The sequence below is a fragment of the Molothrus aeneus genome, chromosome 27 (genome assembly GCF_037042795.1).
Source record: "Molothrus aeneus isolate 106 chromosome 27, BPBGC_Maene_1.0, whole genome shotgun sequence".
NCBI classification, from domain to species: Eukaryota; Metazoa; Chordata; class Aves; order Passeriformes; family Icteridae; genus Molothrus; species Molothrus aeneus.
Window position 1 is genome coordinate 5,312,054 of NC_089672.1, and position 19,175 is coordinate 5,331,228.

General features: G+C 59.7%; 3 protein-coding genes across 4 annotated transcripts; 2 read left to right on the top strand and 1 right to left on the bottom strand.

The window, feature by feature from the left end:
* The first annotated feature begins 907 nt into the window (after positions 1-907).
* DUS3L (dihydrouridine synthase 3 like) lies at positions 908-7,422 on the top strand. Its single transcript, XM_066566149.1, has 13 exons — positions 908-990; positions 1,415-1,694; positions 2,151-3,011; positions 3,373-3,414; positions 3,494-3,646; positions 3,738-3,854; positions 4,153-4,218; positions 4,290-4,400; positions 5,133-5,229; positions 6,199-6,274; positions 6,577-6,765; positions 6,848-6,976; positions 7,250-7,422. Exons 1-13 carry the CDS (start codon positions 947-949, stop codon positions 7,320-7,322), a joined length of 2,238 nt encoding a protein of 745 aa, XP_066422246.1. The 5' UTR covers positions 908-946; the 3' UTR covers positions 7,323-7,422.
* Positions 7,423-8,179: 757 nt separating this feature from the next.
* On the top strand, positions 8,180-12,311 carry MPV17L2 (MPV17 mitochondrial inner membrane protein like 2). 2 transcript variants are annotated; one of them, XM_066566152.1, is made up of 6 exons: positions 8,180-8,279; positions 8,876-9,059; positions 9,536-9,706; positions 10,251-10,327; positions 10,437-10,565; positions 12,139-12,311. In XM_066566152.1, the coding sequence occupies exons 2-6, from the start codon at positions 8,879-8,881 to the stop codon at positions 12,193-12,195; spliced, it is 615 nt and encodes a 204-aa protein (XP_066422249.1). In that variant the 5' UTR covers positions 8,180-8,279; positions 8,876-8,878; the 3' UTR covers positions 12,196-12,311. The 2 variants fall into 2 exon arrangements, with proteins under 2 accessions (XP_066422249.1, XP_066422248.1); XM_066566151.1 differs by having other exon boundaries at positions 8,206-8,279; positions 8,860-9,059.
* Positions 12,312-13,962: 1,651 nt separating this feature from the next.
* RAB3A (RAB3A, member RAS oncogene family) lies at positions 13,963-17,789 on the bottom strand. The gene is made up of 5 exons (XM_066566150.1): positions 17,690-17,789; positions 16,069-16,296; positions 15,534-15,652; positions 15,323-15,447; positions 13,963-14,944 (listed from the first exon to the last, which is right to left on the bottom strand). Exons 2-5 carry the CDS (start codon positions 16,294-16,296, stop codon positions 14,754-14,756), a joined length of 663 nt encoding a protein of 220 aa, XP_066422247.1. The 5' UTR covers positions 17,690-17,789; the 3' UTR covers positions 13,963-14,753.
* Positions 17,790-19,175: the final 1,386 nt, after the last annotated feature.

Below are 19,175 nucleotides of genomic sequence, written 5' to 3' on the forward strand. Positions count from 1 at the left end.
GGATTTCACAGCCTTTTCTCAGCCCTCTCAGCAGCCCAGGCCAAGCGTGAGTCAAACGGGGCTGTGGGGATGACGGAGCTGGAAAGGAAACGTCATCCAGGAGGGTCCAAATGCGTCACCCGTGAGACATCAGCCCCCTCATGCAGCATCGGAGGATCTTGGAGGGGTTGTGGAACAGGAGAGGTGTAAAAGAGTGGCACAAACACAAGGAAGATGTGGCAGCTACAGGGGAGGGAGGAAAGGTCAGACACGCCACGCCTGACGCGTATGTTTGGTTTTCAGCCCAAACTTCCACCCACGACCAAAGGCAAGGGCACCTTGAGCACTGCAAGCAGCTCATGAGCAAGAGCTGGTTCATCCCTGTGCATTTACCGCTTAAAAATAACCCTGAAATGACAAAAAACTATAGCAAGTACCCCACATCTCTGTAGAGCTCCATCCTCTCCCCCGATAGCGGTGAGGAGGAGGGAAAGCCAGGCATCCCCAAAAACATGGAAAGACAAAGTGGCACTTCGTGTGTCTGGCTGGAGTGACGCTGTTCAGTTGTAAATTGAACTCAGTGGTCTCAGGGGTCCTCCCAGCCATGCCCACCCTCAGGGGCCATTACAGGGCCAGGCCTGGGGCAGTACCTGTGACCCCCTCACACCCAGGTGTCCCCGAAGAGAAGTCTTAAGGAGCTGCCACAAGGGACAACACCTCTCCCCAAGGTACAAGGGGTGCACAACGGCCTTCTTTCCTTGCTTGGGCAACACTGATACTCATGAGGGGCTGTGGCAGCCCCCGAAGCGTCCTCGGAGTGTATACAAAAACCTAATTGCGCACGCTACACTCGGCCGCGGCTCCCGCCGCTCTGAGGGGAGGGCGCCTCAGCCGGGCCCTTTTATATCGCGCGCGCCCGGTCACGTGGCCGCGCCCCGCGGCTGACGTCATCACCGCGCGCGGCAGCATGGCAGCGGTGGCGGCGCCCGGTGTGGCGCCGGTTCGAGCCCGGTGAGTGCGGGACCGGGGCCTCGGCCCCTCCTGAACCCCCCGGGACGGGCTCGGTCCCTTCATAACCTTCTCTGTTATGTGTCCGGTCCATTCATGAACCCCCCGGTACATTACTGACCCCTCCATAACCCCCCCAGTACCTGCCCGGTCCCATCATAAACCCCCCGGTACGTTCCTGACCCCTCCATGACCCCCCCGGTACGTTTCGGATCCCTCCATGCCCTCCCCCAGTACCTGCTCGATCCCCCCATACCCCCCCCCAGTACATTCCCGACCTCTCCACATCCCCCTCCCAGTACATTCCCAACTCCTCCATAATCCCCCAGTACATTCCCGACCTCTCCACACCCCTCCAGTTCAATCCCCAGCCCCTCCTGCCCCGTTTCCCCCCATAACACCCCCTCCTGACCCCCTTTCCCCGCAGGTTCCTCACCTCCAAAGAGCAGTTCCACGCCTACCTGCGGGCAGGGGGCGAGGAGGAGGAGGAAAAAGAGGAGAAGAAGGAAGAGGAGCAGGTCAGCGAACCCCCAGCCAAGAGGGTGAAGGCAGAGGAGCTCGGCCAGGATGGGGAAAGCCAAGGGAATGCTGGAGAGGAGGAGAAGGAGCGCCAGGAGAAGAAGAGAGCCCGGGGACAGAACAAGAGCCGCCCCTGCATGAAACCCAACTGCTACGAGCAGAGCAGGCTGTGCCCCTCGGTAACACAGGTGGGACACACTGCCCTGCTCTGGCTGGGTTAGTGGGATTTTGGGCAGGAATTCTGGCTGGGAAGGTGGGCAGACCCTGGCACAGGGTGCCCAGAGCAGCTGTGGCTGTCCCTGGATCCCTGGCAGTGCCCAGGGCCGGGCTGGGCAGGGCTTGGAGCACCCTGCGACAGCGGGAGGTGCCCCTGCAGGTGGGACTGGATGGGATTTATGGTCCTTTCCAAGTCAAACCAGGCCGGAATTCCATAAAATCCAGCTGGGAGGGGGTGACGTGGGATGAGCTGAGTGTCACAAGTGAGGTGTCACCTTCCTTGAAGTGTGTCCATCCCCTCCATAGCGTGTGTCCATCCCTCCCCCTGGGACCATTCCCTCCCTGCCCTGGGGGTCCCAGGTGAGGCTCAGAGCAGCCTGGGCTGTGCTGCTCCGTGCCCACCCTGCCCTGCTCCGTGCTGTCCCCAGGGCTGTGCCGGGCAGTGCCACTTTGGGCCGCGCTGCCGCTTCCTCCACGACGTGTCCCAGTACCTGGCGGCCAAACCTGCAGACCTGGGCCAGCGCTGCGTCCTCTTCGACACCTTCGGCCGCTGTCCCTACGGTGTCACCTGCCGCTTCGGCCAGGCCCACCTCGGGGACGGCCACCAGAACCTGGTCAATGCCTCCCTGGTGCAGCAGTGGGAGGGGAAGCTGCTGGTGAGGAACGGCCTCTCCAAGGAGCTGCAGCAGCAGCTGCGCAAGAGGAAGTTCAGCTTCCACAAGGCCGAGGAGTTTCTGCGTGGGCTCCGTGCTGGGAAGGGAGGCAAAGCCACGGGGAGCTCCACGGAGGTGTCCAACTGCACTGATCCCCAGGAGGGCCTGAGAGACAGCCCCGTGCTGCAGGAGCAGGGAGAAGATCCCAGACCTGAGGCCCTGCAGGGCTCCCGAGGGGCTGAGGATGCTCCCAAATCTGAGGCCCTGCAGAGCTCCCAAAGGGCTGAGGATGCTCCCAAACCTGAGGTCCTGCAGAGCTCCCAAAGGGCTGAGGATGCTCCCAAACCTGAGGCCCTGCAGAGCTCCCAAAGGGCTGAGGATGCTCCCGAACCTGAGGCCCTGCAGAACTCCCAAGGAGCTGAGGATGCTGCCAGACCTGAGGTTCTGCAGAGCTCCAGAGGAGTTGAGGATGCTGCCAGACCTGAGGTTCTGCAGAGCTCCAGAGGAGCTGAGGATGCTCCCAAACCTGAGGTCCTGCAGAGCTCCCAAAAGGCTGAAGGTGCTCCCTCCATCCCAACCCTGGGCCCGCTGACAGATGAAGACATCACAAAGCTGCGGCCGTGTGAGAAGAAGAAGGTGAGAGTCCCTTGTGTCCTGCTCCCGTGGTGGACATTGAGCATGGAAAGATGGAAAAAAAACCCTTGGAGAGCCTTTAGCTGGGGGAGGCAGGCAGAGCATGGAAGGAATTCCTCCCTGTGAGGGTGGGGAGGGGCTGGGATGCAATTCCCAGAGCAGCTGTGGCTGCCTCATCCCTGGAAGCATCCAAGGCCAGGCTGGACAGAGCTTGAAGCACCCTGGGATAGTGGAAGGTGTCACTGCCCATGGCCAGGGCATGGAATTGGATGATCATTAAGATCCTTTCCAAGCCAAACCATTCTGTGATTCCATAAAAACCATTGCAGCTCTGCTGACCTGCTCCTCCATCCCTGTTTTCCAGCTGGACATCCAGGGCAAGCTGTACCTGGCTCCACTGACCACGGTAGGTTGGTAACTCACTGTGGGAACGCTTGGAACAGAGCGGATCTCCTGACAATCCCTGTCCCTGCTGTCCCTGGCAGTGTGGAAACCTCCCCTTCCGGCGGATCTGCAAAGCTTTTGGGGCAGATGTCACCTGTGGGGAGATGGCTGTGTGCACCAACCTGCTCCAGGGCCAGTCCTCCGAGTGGGCTCTGCTCAAACGCCACCACACCGAGGACATCTTCGGGGTGCAGGTGAGGGTTCCCACCCCACAACCCACCAAGGGCTCACTTCCCAGGGGAAAAGCTGCCTCTGGAACTCAGGGAAGCTCCTTCCCTCTGGCAGCTGGAGGGAGCCTTTCCAGACACCATGACCAAGTGTGCAGAGCTCCTGAACAGGACAATCGACGTGGATTTTGTTGACATCAACGTCGGCTGTCCCATCGACCTGGTCTACAAGAAGGTGAGAAGTTCTGTGGTGGGTTTTCTTTTCATGAATCCTTGTCTCCACCCTCACCCTCTGCTGCCTGATTGCTCTTTCCAGTCTGATCCAGAGCTCCCAGTTCATTTATGATCTCAGTAAGAAGGGGAATAAGCTGCTCAAGGAGCAGGGAATGGCTGTCTCTGCCTGGCAGGATTTGGGAGGGAAAAGCACTCTGGAGTATTTTTGTTTGAAGAATCCACTTTCTCCAAACTCTGAGGTGCCCCAAGGACTCTCCACTGTGTGAGGAAGGTCCTGAGGTCCATGTTTTGTCCCTCAGGGAGGAGGCTGTGCTCTGATGACTCGCTCCAACAAGTTCGAGCAGATCGTCCGCGGGATGAACTCGGTGAGTCGGAGCTCCTGGAGCTGAGCTGATGGAGCCCAGTCCAGCCTGGCCTCACCTTCCCACCTCTGCAGGTGCTGGATGTGCCCCTGACGGTGAAGATCCGCACTGGGGTGCAGGAGAAGGTTAATGTGGCTCACAAAATCATCCCCAGGATCCGGGAGTGGGGCGCGTCCATGGTCACGGTACGGGGACAGAGCTGTGGGGTTGGTGCCTGGGGAGTTCTGCCTGGAGGTCAGATGGGGGTGACCTTCCCCTGCCTTTTAGTGTCCTCTGCTAATAAAAGAGGAAAATTCAGGTGCAGAGGGCGTTTTCCTCCCTGCTCCTGAGCCTTGGGTTCATGATCATGGAATCCCGGAATGGTTTGGGAAGGGACCATCCCTGGGTGTGTTTAACAAAGCCTGGATGTGGCACTGGGTGCCAGGGTTTGGTTGAGCTGTTGGGGCTGGGTTGGACTCAATGATCTTCAGGATCTCTTCCTACCTGGTCATTCTGTAAATTCTGTGAATCCAGAGGTAGATCCCAAGGGATCCCTTACCCAGCTCTGCTCTCAGCACCCATCGATCTCGAGGTCGATCCCGAGGTTGATCCCAAGGTGCCAGGGTTCAGTTGAGGTGTTGGGGCTGGATTCAGTTGAGGTTTTGGGTTGGATTCAATGATCCTTGAGGTCTCTTCCAACCTGGTCATTCTGTGAATTCTGTAAATTCTGTGAATCCAGAGGTAGATCCCAAGGGATCCCTTACCCAGCTCTGCTCTCAGCACCCATCGATCTTGAGGCCCATCCCAAGGTCGATCTTGAGGTCGATCCCAATGTTGATCCCAGTGTTGATCCCGAGGCCCATCCCAAGGCTCCCTTCCCAGTGCCAGTGTCCCTGTCCCTGCGTGCCCTGCAGTGAGTGTCCCTGCTCTCTCCACAGCTGCACGGGCGCTCGCGGGAGCAGCGCTACACGCGCAGCGCAGACTGGGCTTACATCGCCGAGTGCGCCCGCCTGGCCAGCCCCATGCCTCTCTTCGGTACGTGGGGCACCCCTTGGCACCCCTTTCGTTTCAAATCCCTTCAAAATGGGGGGGAAAGAGCGTGTTCCTGTGGGATTCGCATCCTCTGAACCTGAGAGAAGCAGAGAAAAGAATGATCAAAACTGTTCTTATCATTTTCCGTGCCTGTGTTGGTGCCAAAGCAGAATGCAACGTGGAGATGGTTCACCCACAGTGATGGTGGTTTGGTTCCTTGGCCTGTCAGGAAATAGCCCCACATTTCTCTTCACAGAGAAGAGCAAGGCACAGTTATTCCCAAGAATATTCTGATCTCTTTTTCTGTGCCTGTGTTTGTGCCAAAGCAGAATGCAATGTGGAGATATATTCTTTATATACTAAAGAATACAGAAAGGATACTTACAGAAGGCTAAAAAGATAATAATAAAAACTCTGACTCTCTCCAGAGCCCTGACACAGCCTGACCTGATTGGCCAGTAAGTCAAAACAATTCACATGAAACCAATGACACAATCACCTGTTGGATAAACAATCTCCAACCACATTCCAAAGCAGCAAAACACAGGAGAAGCAAAGCAGATAATTATTGTTTCCCTTTTTCTCTGAGGCTTCTCACCTTCCCAGGAGAAAAATCCTGGGCAAAGGGATTTTTCAGAAAATGTGAATGCCACACCTGGTGCTGCTGATGTGGTGCCAGAGGGAAGGGACACCAATCACTTGGGTTTTAAAGGAGTTTTCTTGGATTTTGTGGCACAAAATCCCTAAACCTTCAGGGAAACTGGAGGAGAAGAGAGGGGAAGGCTCCTTTTTTCCTTGTAAGGGAACATCCATCAGAAACATCCCTGGGAATCCAAAGCAGGAGCCTCTTTGGACCATCTGGCTCTGGGACATTGTGTCCATGTTGAATTTTATCCCATGCCTGCATTAGCTCACTTTGACTTGTCCTCACGGATCTCTTTGACCTCTGCCTTCTCCCTCCTCTCTGGGCAGGAAATGGGGATATTTTGTCCTATGAAGATGCAAATCGAGCCATGCAGATGGGAGTTTCTGGAATCATGATTGCAAGGCAAGTGCCTGTGTTTCCTTTCACTCCTGAGCTCTGGTGGTTCAAGGGGAAAAAAAAAAAAAAAAAAAAAAAAAAAAAAGAGGATTAAAAAAATCCCTAAACAAACCCAAAGCATGGAATTTCCTCTCAGTGAAACCACTCTGAAAATTGGCGAAATCAATTTGTATCAGTTGGAGCTTCTTGTTGGAATGGAAAAGAAGATTTAAAGCAGAAATCAGCGCTGGGAGGTGTCTCAGATCTTCAGGAGCATCAGTGATGGGAATAACAATTTTTTTTTTTTAATTTTTTTTTTTTGGCTGCAGAGGGGCACTCATCAAACCCTGGCTTTTCACGGAAATCAAGGAGCAGAGACACTGGGATATCTCCTCCAGAGAGAGATTTGACATCCTCAAGGACTTCACCAACTACGGCCTCGAGCACTGGGGCTCAGACACTCAGGGAGTGGAGAAAACCAGGAAATTCCTGCTGGAGTGGCTCTCCTTCCTGTGCAGGTGATGCTGCCCAGCCAGGGGGATCTTTAAACGATAATTAATTGATTAATGAATCCCTAGCACTCATTTGATTTCATTCCAGGTACATCCCGGTGGGGTTATTGGAACATCTACCTCAGAAAATCAACGAGCGGCCGCCCTATTACCTGGGGAGGGACTACCTGGAGACCCTCATGGCCAGCCAGAACGTGGATGATTGGATCAAAATAAGGTAAGGAAGCATCGAATCTCATTCCAGTTGCTCAAAAGGGACGTGGCAGAGCCCCTGTAAGGCCACAGGGTTGTTTGACAGCTGGGGACTGAGCACTGAACCCTCCTCAAGTTTGGTTTTTTGTTGTTTTTCTTCCCTGGAAGTGCCCAAGGCCAGGCTGGACAGGGCTGGGAGCAGCCAGGGACAGTGGGAGGTGTCCCTACCATGGCAGGGGTGGCACTGGATGGGCTTTAAGGTCTCTGGATTAATTCTGTGATTGATTCTTTCTCCCAGTGAGCTGCTCCTGGGCCCCGTCCCGCCCAGCTTCACCTTCCTGCCAAAGCACAAGGCCAATTCCTACAGATAGGGCTGGCCAGGCCCTGTCCCTCGGCATCAGGAGGAGTTTGGATGGGCTGTGAGGAGGAGCAGGGCTCCTGGCAGTTGGAATAAAGATGATGTTTTTAGAAGCTGGTGAGTTTTTTGCCTTCCTGCCTGCCCCACACCAATCCTGGCAGACAAACATCTGTTAGTGAGGGGATCTTTGCCTCCAGTTCACAGCCAGAGCTGTCCCAGCTGTCCCACATCGCTGGGAAAGAGTCTCAGTTCCCACCAGGATGTCCTTGGGAGTGACAAACTCCCAGGACGAGGAGCAGCAACGTCCCCCCAGCCCCTCTGCAAAACACAGGAGAAACAAATGAGATGTGTCACCACCAAGGTGACACAGAGCTGATGTTCAAGCTCCAAAGAGAAGCCTCTCAAAGAATTCTAAAGGCTCTGGGGACGGCCCGGAGGGTCTCAGCAACATCCCCACACCTGGGGGACCCCAGTGGCACCAGCAGAGTGGGGAGGGTGATGGTCCCAGCACTGCTGACACCCATCATGGCCACCTCCACAGGCAACCACAGCTCCCCAGCCACCCTGCTGCCCCCAAACTGAGGTGTCAGGGACAGGGCAGGGCTGGGGCACCGCGGGGATCCCCTGGACCATCCCCAGCTCGCCCCACCACAACCCCTGGACGAGCTTCTGCCTCGGTAGGTGTCATGGCGGCCTCCTGTGCCTCGGTAGGTGTCATGGCAGCTTCCTGTGCCTCGGTAGCTGTCATGGCGGCCTCCTGTGCCTCGGTAGGTGTCATGGCGGCCTCCTGTGCCTCGGTAGCTGTCATGGCTGAGGCAGGAAGCGGAAGTCGTTGATGTCACGTGATCCTCTGCCGGTTCCGCGTGCGGGTGGTGGTGACGCCCGGGAGGGGCACGGGGGGGACCGGGAGGAGGCGGAGGCACCGGGAGCCGGGCTGGTGTCCGGGAAGGGGCGCTGGGGACCCAGCGGGGTAAGTGCAGGGGTACGGAGATAACGGGGGTGAGCGGGGAGCAGGCAGCGAGGCGGGATGGGGGGCACTGGGGGGCACTTGGGGCACTGGGGCGATGGCTGAGGGGTCGGGGGGGTGTGGAGCAGTGGGGGCACTGGGAGGGGGCGGCAGGGGCAACTGGGACACACAGAGGGGAGAACTGGGGAGAGAACTGGGGGGAACTGGGAGGGTACCCAGGCCCGAACTGGGAGAACTGGGGGGTGCAGGGGAACTGGGACAACTGGGGGGGAACTGGGAGGGTGCGCAGGCCCTAACTGGGGGGACAGAGAGGAACTGGGGAGGTACCCAGGCCGTTACTGGGAGAACTGGGAGGGTACCCAGTCCTGAACTGGGAGGAACTGGGAGGGTACCCAGGCCCGAAATGGGGGGCACAGGGGTACTGGGACAACTGGGGGGGTACCAAGGCCTGAAATGAGAGAACTGGGGGGGGACCCAGGCCCGAAATGGGGGGAACTGGGAGGGTACCCAGACTCTTACTGGGAGAGCTGGGGCCACAGGGGCAGCCAGCACTGACCGGGGCTATTCCCCGTGCCGTGCCCAGACCGTGCTGTGCCCAGGCCATGCCAGGCCGTGCCGTGCCCAGGATGCTGCTGCGCTCGTGGCGCTCGCTGTTCACGGGCCGCCTGCTGCTCCTCACCAACACCGTCAGCTGCGGGGGGCTCCTGGCAGCCGGGGACTGCCTGCACCAGGAGTGGCACCGCCGCAAGCACCCCCAGAGCCAGCTCCAGCTGGGACGCACTGGTGAGAGCTGGGAGGGCACTGGTGGGCACTGGGATGGGCACTGGTGGGCACTGGGATGGGCTGGGCAAATCCCACTGCCAGGGGCAGGGAGGGCAGGGACACCTCCCACCCTCCTGCTGCTCCAAACCCCGGCCTGGGGCACTGCCAGGGATCCAGGGCTGGGGGAAATCCCTCACAGGGAGGAATTCCTTCCCCAAAGTGCCCTCATGGCATTTCCCTGATCTCCATCCCAAATCCCATGAACCTTTCCTGGGATCCATCCAGGGATCTGGGCACAGCCAGGAAATCCATCCCTGCCCTCACGGTGAGGAATTCCTTCCCCAAAATGCCTTCACGGCATTCCCCTGATCCCCAAATCCCCTGAACCTTTCCTGGGACCTTTCCAGGGACCCAGGGTCAGCCATGAAATCCACCCCCACCCTCCCAGTGCTGAATTCCCTCCCCAGTTTCCCCCCCAAGCCGTGCTGTCGTTGCAGGCAGGATGTTTGTGGTGGGCTGCAGCCTGGGCCCCCTGATGCATTTCTGGTACCTGTGGCTGGACCGGGCGTTCCCGGCGCGGGGCGTGCGCTGCCTCCGCACCGTGCTGAAGAAGGTGCTCATAGACCAGCTGGTGGCATCGCCCACCATGGGAGCCTGGTACTTCATGGGTACGTGGGGGGCACCGATCCGGCCCCAGAATCCCAGCCCAGCAGCTCCTGGTGGTGCCTGAGGGGTTGGGTTTGGTGTTTTCAGGTTCTGTGCTGGGTTAGGGTGGAATTCTGAATTCATGTGGAGCGTGGGCAAGTTCTCCTCACGGATCATTTGACAAAAGGGGCATCACTGCAGCTCTGGCAGGGCTGGGATGGGATCATTCCCTGGGGAATTCACTGCCCAGCACCCTCTGGGGGAAGAACCTTTCCCTGATCTCCATCCCAAACCCCAGAACCTTTCCCTGATCTCCATCCCAAATCCCTGAACCTTTCCTGGGGTCCATCCCAAACCCCCTGAGCCTTTCCCTGATCTCCATCCCACCCCTGGCACAGCCCCAGCCATTCCCCAGACAGATCTGTGCCTTCCCTTTCACTTTCCTTTCCATTTCCCTGCCCTCCCCGCCCAATTGGCATTTCCCACCCCAATTCCCACCCCAATTCCCACCCCAATTCCCGCCCCAATTCCCGCCCCAGTTCCCTCTGACCCCTCCTGTCCCCGCAGCCATCGGCACCCTGGAGGGCCAATCTCCGCAGGAGAGCTGGGACGAGCTGAAGGAGAAGTTTTGGGAAATGTACAAGGTGATCCCCTCCCTGAGCTGTCCCCTCTGTCCTGCTGGGAGCCGTGGGCAGCCCCCAGCTGCTCCTTGTCCCTCCTTGTCCCCCCTTGTCCCCCCTTGTCCCTCCCCAGGCTGACTGGAGCGTGTGGCCGGCGGCGCAGATCCTGAATTTCCTCTTCGTGCCACCCCCGTTCCGTGTGGCTTATGTCAACGTGGTGACCCTGGGCTGGGACACCTACCTGTCCTACCTCAAACACAGGGTGAGCCCCATCCCTGAGCCCCTGCCAGCCCCGGGAATTCACAGAATTCCCCCAAATTCACAGAATGACCAGGTTGGAGGAGACCCTGAAGGTCACTGAGTCCATCCCAGCCCCAACAGCTCAACTGAGCCCTGGCACCCAGTGCCACATCCAGGGGTGGTGACTCCACCACCTTCCTGGTCCCCGGGAATTCCCAAAATTCCCCCAAATTCACAGAATCACCAGGTTGGAAGAGACCCTGAAGGTCATTAAATCCATCCCAGCTCCAACACCTCAACCAAACCCTGGCACCCAGTGCCACATCCAGGCTTTGTTAAACACCCCCAGGGATGGTGACTCCACCACCTCCCCAGGAAAACAATTCCAGAACTTTCTCACCCTTCCTGTAAAACACCTTTTCCCAATATCCAACCTGTATTTCCCTTGGTGCAGCTCGAGGCTGTGTGCTCTGGTTGTGTCAGTTCCTGGAGAAAGAGCCCAGCCCCAGCTGAGCACGGGCACCTTTCAGGAGCTGTGCAGGGCGATGGGGTCACCCCTGAGTCTCCTTTCCCCAAGGCTGAGCACCCCCAGCCCCCTCCCAGGGTTTGTGTTCCCAGTTCCAAGCCCCATTGCCCCCTCTGGATGCACTCGGGTGTCTCAAAGTCCTTCCTGAGCTGAGGGGCACAGCCCTCGAGGTGTGCCCTGGGCAGTGCCCAGCACAGGGGCAGGATTGCAGCTCCTGGGCAGTGCCCAGCACAGGGGCAGGATTGCAGCTCCTGAGCTGTGCCCAGCACAGGGGCAGGATCATTTCCCTGCTCTGGGCAGTGCCCAGCACAGGCTCAGGATGCTCTCCCTGCTCTCAGGGCAGTGCCCAGCACAGGCTCAGGAGCTCTCCCTGCTCTCTGGGCAGTGCCCAGCAGAGGGGCAGGATCATTTCCCTGCTCTGGGCAGTGCCCAGCACAGGCTCAGGATGCTCTCCCTGCTCTCAGGGCAGTGCCCAGCAGAGGGGCAGGATCATTTCCCTGCTCTCTGGGCAGTGCCCAGCAGAGGGGCAGGATTGCTGCAGTGCCCAGCACAGGCTCAGGAGCTCTCCCTGCTCTCTGGGCAGTGCCCAGCACAGGCTCAGGATGCTCTCCCTGCTCTCAGGGCAGTGCCCAGCACAGGATCAGGATTGCTGCAGTGCCCAGCAGAGGCTCAGGAGCTCTCCCTGCTCTCAGGGCAGTGCCCAGCAGAGGGGCAGGGTTGCTGCAGTGCCCAGCACAGGCTCAGGATGCTCTCCCTGCTCTCTGGGCAGTGCCCAGCACAGCATCAGGAGCTCTCCCTGCTCTCAGGGCCCTGCCCAGCACAGGCTCAGGAGCTCTCCCTGCTCTCAGGGCAGTGCCCAGCACAGGCTCAGGATGCTCTCCCTGCTCTCTGGGCAGTGCCCAGCACAGGATCAGGATTGCTGCAGTGCCCAGCAGAGGCTCAGGATGCTCTCCCTGCTCTCTGGGCAGTGCCCAGCAGAGGGGCAGGGTTGCTGCAGTGCCCAGCACAGGCTCAGGATGCTCTCCCTGCTCTCTGGGCCCTGCCCAGCTCACCCCTGGGTGTTTTGCAGCCCCGCAGCCCCGGGCAGGAGCCGCCACGGCAGAGCCAGAGCAGCGCCGGGGCCTAGAGAGGCAGAGGCCGTTCAGAGCATCCTGCAGATGGATTCAGATGGATTTCCGTGGATTTCTGGCCTTTGTGGAGAGCCCCAGCTGAGGGAGGGCATGGCCAGAGCCACCCCCCTCCACGTGCCTGCTGCTGATTAACTCATCTGCTAATTACAGCCGTGGGTTGGGGTTGGAACAATCTCTTGTTGCAGGAGAAGCTGTAAAGTGATTTCTTCTGGGATTTGCCCGCAGAGCCGGGGTGAGGAGGAGCTGCTGCTGGATTTGTTCCCTCTGCAGAGCAAACCAGGCCCTTGCTGCTCCTCCAGCACCTTCCAGCCACCTGGATCCCCACTAAGTGAAGGCTGGGAAGGAATTCTTCCCTGTGAGGGTTGGAATGGAATTGCCAGAGCAGCTGTGGCTGCCCCTGGATCCCTGCAAGCGTCCAGGGCCAGGTTGGAGCAGCCTGGGATGGGATTTCGGGTCACTCCAACCCAAACCCACTCCCTGCTTCACTGTGGCTGCTCCTCTGCTCTCCCTGCAGCTTCTCTCCCCTTCCCCTCCTGCTTTTGCTCTTGCAGCCCAAGGATAAAATCACTGCACTCCCCCTGAGCTGCCTCAGCTCCCATTTCCCCCCCGGCTCAGGCGGGGGCTGCAGCCACCTGGATCCTCTATAAATAGGGATGGAAACGGGATGTGCTTGCACCCGCCGGCTCTGCAGAGCTTGGGAGCCTCAGGGGGCGTTGGAGCCAAATTTTGGCAGAGTTTGGGCCATCACATCCCCTCTGCTCCCAGCCCTGGGTGAGCTGGACACTCCCTGCATAACCCAAGAACTGAATTATTTCCAGTGTCAATGAAAATTACCTGAATGGGGGTTTTTTAACTTGATTTTTGAAGCTGTGCCTTAATGCTCTGCCCTGGTCACTGCTGTCACACACCCAGGGGGACTCAGCTCCTCCCTCAGCAGCAGCAGGAGCCATTTGGGGGATGATGATTTTAAAAAATCTGATTAATTTTGCTCCTTTCTGGCAACTCAGGGACCCCGAGGAACTTCTGATCAGCATTGGTTTATTTCTTCACAACATTTCTTTTAATACAGTGATTTTTAGGAAATTGTACTCTTTTTTTTTTTTTGACACTTTTGACATTTGTACAGTACAGTGTAACTCTTCCATAAGTAAACTTCACAAAAAAGAGGAGGGGGGAAAGGGGAGGGAAGGAGATGGAATCATGACTGGGGGGGGGAAATAGAGGGAAATCTGTAAAATAAAGACACAGCGCTCCAGGAGAAATAAATAAAGGGCAGCTCTGTCATGGCTACGGGAATATCCACTTATTCACAGTCTCCACAGAAGCACAGAACTACAGGAACACGAGACCCCAAATCCCTGGAGCAAACCAGCCCTGCTCACCCCCCCAGGCTCCCCCAAACCGGGGCAGATTGGCTCCAGTTGGCTCAGCCTCGCTGATGCATTGAATTCATTTTTCATTTGAAATCTTATTATTTAAATAATAATAACAGTTCTGGCGTCGTTCGGTTGTGGGGGGGTGGGGTTGGGTTTTTTTTTTTTTGGTGGGTTTTTCTTTTTTAAAAGTGATATTCACAAGCAAGGTTAGCACACTGAGAGAAACCAAAAAAAAAAAAAAAAAACCCCAAAAAAATCAGAATATATATATATATATATATATATAAATAAATGCACCACCACGGCCACAGCACAGCAGGTCACGCGCACAGCGTCACTTCCTACGCCTATTTACAAGGAATTTCTGTATGTACAAGGAGGAAGACGGCGGGAGCATAAATTAGCATCTATTTATACAAATAAACAAGAGTCAGGAAATATCCATCCAGCTGGAGGGGCAGGGGAGCCGGGCACAAAGAGCCCCCTGCGCCAGGAGCTCTCGGGGTAAAAGGGGTGGGATGGATTTGGGGAGGGGGATTTGGGGGTCCTGTCACAGCACCCACACGCTGGGAAGGGGGGTCCCAGGGCAGGGGGATCCCCAGGACAGGGGGTTCCAGGGCAGGGAAAAGGGCAGGGTGGGTCTCCAGGACAGAGGGTCCCAGGGCAGGGGGTCCCAGGGCAAGGAAAAGGGCAGGGGTGGTCTCCAGGACAGGGGGTTCCAGAGCAGAAGGGGGCTCAGGGCAGGGGAAGCCCCAGAGCAGGGGGTCCCAGGGCAAGGAAAAGGGCAGGGGGGGTCTCCAGGACAGGGAGGTCCCAGGACAGGGGGGGTCCCAGAGCAGGAAAAAGGGCAGAGGGTCCCAGGACAGGGGGGTCCCCAGGGCAAGGGGTGCCAGGACAGGGGTGGGTTCCACCAGGGGAAATGGGGCTGGGGGTGACGGTTTCTTGACAGTGATTAAAAGCAGAATGAGGGGGGAAGTTTTCTACCAGCCCAGGCTTAAAAATAAATTAAGGGGTGGGGGGCATAGCCTAATGAATTGGGGTGGGGGCTCCTAGAGGGGCCGCAGCCCTTTCGGAGGTATCAGCAGCAAAAGCCCCCGCAGGACCCCCAGGAGGGGGAGCTCGGGGGGGGGTTGGGGTGCACTGACCGGTTTTTGGGGGGATTTTGGGGGGGCTGGCCCCTAGCAGGCACAGTCCTGGTGGGGGGGGGCCTGCTGGTCCGTGAGCTGGGGGCCCTGCTTGGCGCCGGTGACCGCGGGGTCGGCCGTGTCCAGCGACTCCGACATCTTCTCGCAGATGATGTCCACCAGCCTCTCGAAGGTCTGCTTCACGTTGATGTTGTCCTTGGCGCTGGCCTCGAAAAACTCAAACCCTGAGGTGGTGGGAAAGGGGGGTGGGGAGGGGGGGACAATGTGGAAGGGGACAGAGGGACAAGGGGACACGCACGCACGGTCAAAGATCCAGCCCCGCGTGGCTGCTCCTCCTCCTCCTCCTCATTCAATATTTAAAGGGTTTGCAACCTGCCCCCACTACCCACAAAATCCCGTTTTTCCCACCCAAAGAACCTCCCAGATCCTCCCCCCAGCATCTCACAGAGAGTTTAAGCTGTGCAGTGACCCTGTGGTTTTTCACCAGGTGCCAAGTCACCGCTGACACCACAGCAGAGCGATTACACGCGGGGAATTAAGCCCTTAATTAAATTAATCGTGGGCTGGCAGGCGTGGTGGGGGGCTCCCCCTCCCCAGCTCACCCAGGTGCTCGGCGAGCTGGCGCCCCTTCTCCGAGGAGACCACACGCTCGTCCTCCATGTCACACTTGTTCCCCACCAGCAGCACCTGGGCGTTGTCCCATGAGTAGGTCTTGATCTGGGTGGACCTTGGGGGAGGGAGAGGGGGATCAGAGGGGCAGGGAGGGGGCGGCTGGGGCGGTTTGGGGTGCCCAGAGCCCCCCGTGGTGCTCACCAGTCCTGCACAGCATTGAAGGACTCCTCGTTGGTGATGTCGTACATGAGGATGAAGCCCATGGCCCCGCGGTAGTAGGCGGTGGTGATGGTGCGGTACCGCTCCTGCCCCGCCGTGTCCTGGGGGGACAGGGGACAGCTGAATGTCACCCCCACCACGGGGGCCCCACACGGGGGCAGATCTGGCCCCAGCCCCTGGTGGGGCAGCTCCACACTGACCATCACCCAACTGAGCATCACCCCACAGTGACCATCACCCCACAGCAACCATCACCCCATAGCGACCATCACCCAACCAAGGATTATCCCACAGTGACCATCACCCCACAGCAACCATCACCCCATAGTGACCATCACCCCCCACACCAACAATCCATCACCCCCACATCACCACCTTTCACTGACCATCACCCCACGGTGACCATCACCCCCACACCACCCCTCACTGACCACCACCCTTCACCATCCATCTCCCCCTCCCCATCACCCCAGCCTAGCACAGGGGCCTGGGGGCACCCAGGGGTCTCTGTGCTCACCCAGATCTGCAGCTTGATGCGTTTGTCGTTCCTGTAGATGGTCTTGACCTTGAAGTCGATGCCGACGGTGCTGACGAAGGCGGGCGTGAAGGAGTCGTCGGCGTAGCGGAACAGGAAGGAGGTTTTGCCCACGCTGCTGTTGCCGATGATCAGGATCTTGAACATGTAATCGAAGTTCTGGTCCGAGGATTCCTTCTGCCCATAGCGGGAGTCAGTAGCCGACGCCATCTGCAGGGTGGGGAGAGGCTGTGACAGCCCTGGCAGTGCCCGGCCCCGCTCGGAGCCGGTTCCCAGCACGGATTTGGGATATTTTGGCTCAGGATTGGCCATGGTGTGGCCATCGATGGGTCACCCAGCCCCGAAGGGCTCGGAGAGGGAGAGGCCACCTCCTGTCACCCAAAGAGCAGAGAGCCGTGGTGTGTCCACGGTGAATGTGGGGCACGTGGCCCACGGCATTTGCCACGGCCACAGAGATTCGCCCTGGCTCCCAGGAATTGCCGTGGCTCCCGGGAATTGCCGTGGCTCCCGGGAATTGCCGTGGCTCCCGGGAATTGCCGTGGCTCCCGGGAATTGTCGTGGCTCCCGGGAATTGTCGTGGCTCCCGGGAATTGCCACGGCTCCTCAGAATTGCCACGGCTCTCAGGAATTGCTGTGGCTACCAGGATTTGCCGTGGCTCTCAGGAATTGCCACAGCTGCCAGGAATTGCCGTGGCTTCCAGGCTTTAACACGGCTCTCAGGAATTGCCGTGGCTTCCAGGATTCGCCACAGCTGCCAGGAATTGCCGTGGCTCTCAGGAATTGCCGTGGCTCTCAGGAATTGCCGTGGCTCCCGGGATCTGCCGTGGCGTTGCGGGTGCGGCCGGGGCGCCGCAGCCTCTCCCGCATCTTCCCGGTGACAAAATGGCACCGGCGGTGCCCCCGCACGGCGCGGCCAGCGCGGTGACAGGGACTAGGGGGTGGCACAGGGACCCGGGGGGTGACACAGGGACCCGGGGGGGTGACACAGGGATGCCAGTCAAGGGGGCACAGAGGTAGGTGCGCACCCAGGGAGGAGGATGCGGGATGGAGCACAGGGATGCGGGGAGGGGCGTGCAGGAATGGGGTGCTGGGTGCTGATGGGGGGGTCGGGGGGCTGGTGGAAGGGGGGGGGGGTTGATAGGGGGCTCATGGGGGGGTGCAGGGCGATGCAGGGAGGGGGTTCAGGGTGCTGATGGGGGGGGTTCAGGGTGCTGATGGGGGGGGTCAGGGTGCTGATGGGGGGGGTCACGGTGCTGATGGGGAGGTCAGGGTGTTGATTGGGGGGTTCAGGGTGCTGATGGGGGGGGGGTGTCAGAGTGCTGATGGGGAGGGGGTCACCCCCTGCTCCTCCCCGCAGGCCCGACCCCGCTGCACCCACTCGGTCCCCGCCGCAACGAGACCCCCCCAGGCCCTGCGCAGCCCCCCCCGCGCCGCATCCATCATCATCATCATCCCCCCCCCGCCTCCCGCCTCCTCCGCTGCAGCCGCCCCTCCCCTCCCGGTGCCGGGGGGGTCCCGGTGGGGGTCTCGGGGGGTCCCGGTGGGGGTGTCGCTGTGGGGGGGTTCCGGTGGGGGTCCCGGTGGTGGCGGGGGGGGTTCTCACCTCTGCCGCGCTCGCGCCGCCGCCTCCTCCCCGCAGCGACTGCAGCAGATGCGGAGCCCGGGTGACGTCGGCTGAAGGGCGGGGCTCGCTATGCAAATGAGCCCTGACGTAACGGGCGCGCCCCTGAGGGAGGCGCTGATTGGCTCGGCGGCGCGCTTTGATGGACAGCGGGCGGACGGGGGGGAGGAGACCCCCCTCCCGGCGCGGTGGTGGGCGCCGTCCCCCCTCCGGCACCGCGCAGTGGTGCGGTCCGGCCGCGCTCCGCGGGGCGCGGGATGAACCACCCCAGCGCCGGCGGGGGTGTAGGGTGAACCATTCCCGCTCAGAGGGGGGGACGAGTTTTGACAACCTCCCTGTCGCGACATGGCGTGCTATCGCGACGCCTTCCCTAGGCCTGCAGTGGCGGGCAGGCTGATCCCTGCCGTGACAGGACGGCTGGCGCTGAGGCGGGGCTGGTGCGCAGGTGGGCGGCCATGTCCTCCCTCGCCCTGCGGCTCCAGCGGGGATTAGGGCCGGCAGCATATGGCGGCCTGAGGGCAGCGGCACCGCCCTGGCCCCGGAGCCTCCCGGGCCCTGCCTTGCCCTGCCCCGCCCGGGGGCTCCGTGCTCTCCGTGCCCGTGCAGCTCCTGGCTCCTGCCCAGGCTCATCCCACACCCACAGCCCCGGGAGGACCGAGCCGGACACGGGGGGCACGGGGTGGGCAGCGGGGATGTGGAGCACGGCCCTCGGGGGACACAGTGGGGTGGCATGAATGGGTGGCACGGCATGGGATGGGCGAGCAGGGATGGAGCCGTGGGGATGGACACGGGGCCAGGGATGGAGCAACCATGGGGATGGACACGGGGCCAGGGATGGACACAAGGGCAGGGATGGACAGGGGGCCAGGGATGGAGCCAGCCATGCGGATGGACATAGGGTCAGAGATGGAGACAGCTGTAGGATGGATCCAGAATTAATTAGGGATGGAGCCAGAATTAGGGATGGTTCCAGAATTAGGGATGGATCCAGGCTGCTGTGCCTATTTTCCATCACCTTCCCCAGCCAACAGCCCCCCTGCTCTCCTCATGCTGCAGCCCCCAGCCAGAAACGGGGGGAAAGGGCTTTTTCCACCAGTTCCTGCCCCACTCCAGCCCGGCAGAGTCTGTGCTGGATCTGGATTTGAGGAATTTGAGAGCACAGAGCCTCAGCCTGTCCCTATCTGCAGAGACAGGGGGACATCCAGCACCCACCAGGGATGGCACCGAGCTGCCACCACCCCTGCAGGACCCGGCACTCCCGGCCAAACCCTGGAGAACGGCGGGGCTGGGGAAAATCCATCAGCGCTGCCGCTGCCAGGGCAGGCAGGGGGCGAGGGCCCCACGTGCCGGGGCAGTGCCACGGGTGGGGCCGTGTTTGTGGAGATAAATCACCGTGGGGAGCAATGCGGAAGGGCCGGGAGCGGGCTCCGCGCCGCGCCAAGCCGGCGATTAAATATTTACCTTAGCA

What these genes read in the sequence shown, in the direction of transcription:
- DUS3L (XM_066566149.1), top strand. Translation starts at nt 947, where the DNA reads ATGGCAGCGGTGGCGGCGCCCGGTGTGGCGCCGGTTCGAGCCCG. An exon ending in GTGGCGCCGGTTCGAGCCCG is followed by an intron (nt 991 to 1,414) that starts GTGAGTGCGGGA and finishes CTTTCCCCGCAG; the next exon opens with GTTCCTCACCTCCAAAGAGC. An exon ending in GGCCGTGTGAGAAGAAGAAG is followed by an intron (nt 3,012 to 3,372) that starts GTGAGAGTCCCT and finishes CCTGTTTTCCAG; the next exon opens with CTGGACATCCAGGGCAAGCT.
- MPV17L2 (XM_066566152.1), top strand. Translation starts at nt 8,879, where the DNA reads ATGCCAGGCCGTGCCGTGCCCAGGATGCTGCTGCGCTCGTGGCGCTCG. An exon ending in GCTCCAGCTGGGACGCACTG is followed by an intron (nt 9,060 to 9,535) that starts GTGAGAGCTGGG and finishes CTGTCGTTGCAG; the next exon opens with GCAGGATGTTTGTGGTGGGC. An exon ending in TGTCCTACCTCAAACACAGG is followed by an intron (nt 10,566 to 12,138) that starts GTGAGCCCCATC and finishes GGTGTTTTGCAG; the next exon opens with CCCCGCAGCCCCGGGCAGGA.
- RAB3A (XM_066566150.1), bottom strand. Translation starts at nt 16,296, where the DNA reads ATGGCGTCGGCTACTGACTCCCGCTATGGGCAGAAGGAATCCTCGGAC. An exon ending in GCATCAAGCTGCAGATCTGG is followed by an intron (nt 15,653 to 16,068) that starts GTGAGCACAGAG and finishes CTGTCCCCCCAG; the next exon opens with GACACGGCGGGGCAGGAGCG. An exon ending in CCAGCTCGCCGAGCACCTGG is followed by an intron (nt 14,945 to 15,322) that starts GTGAGCTGGGGA and finishes CCACCACCTCAG; the next exon opens with GGTTTGAGTTTTTCGAGGCC.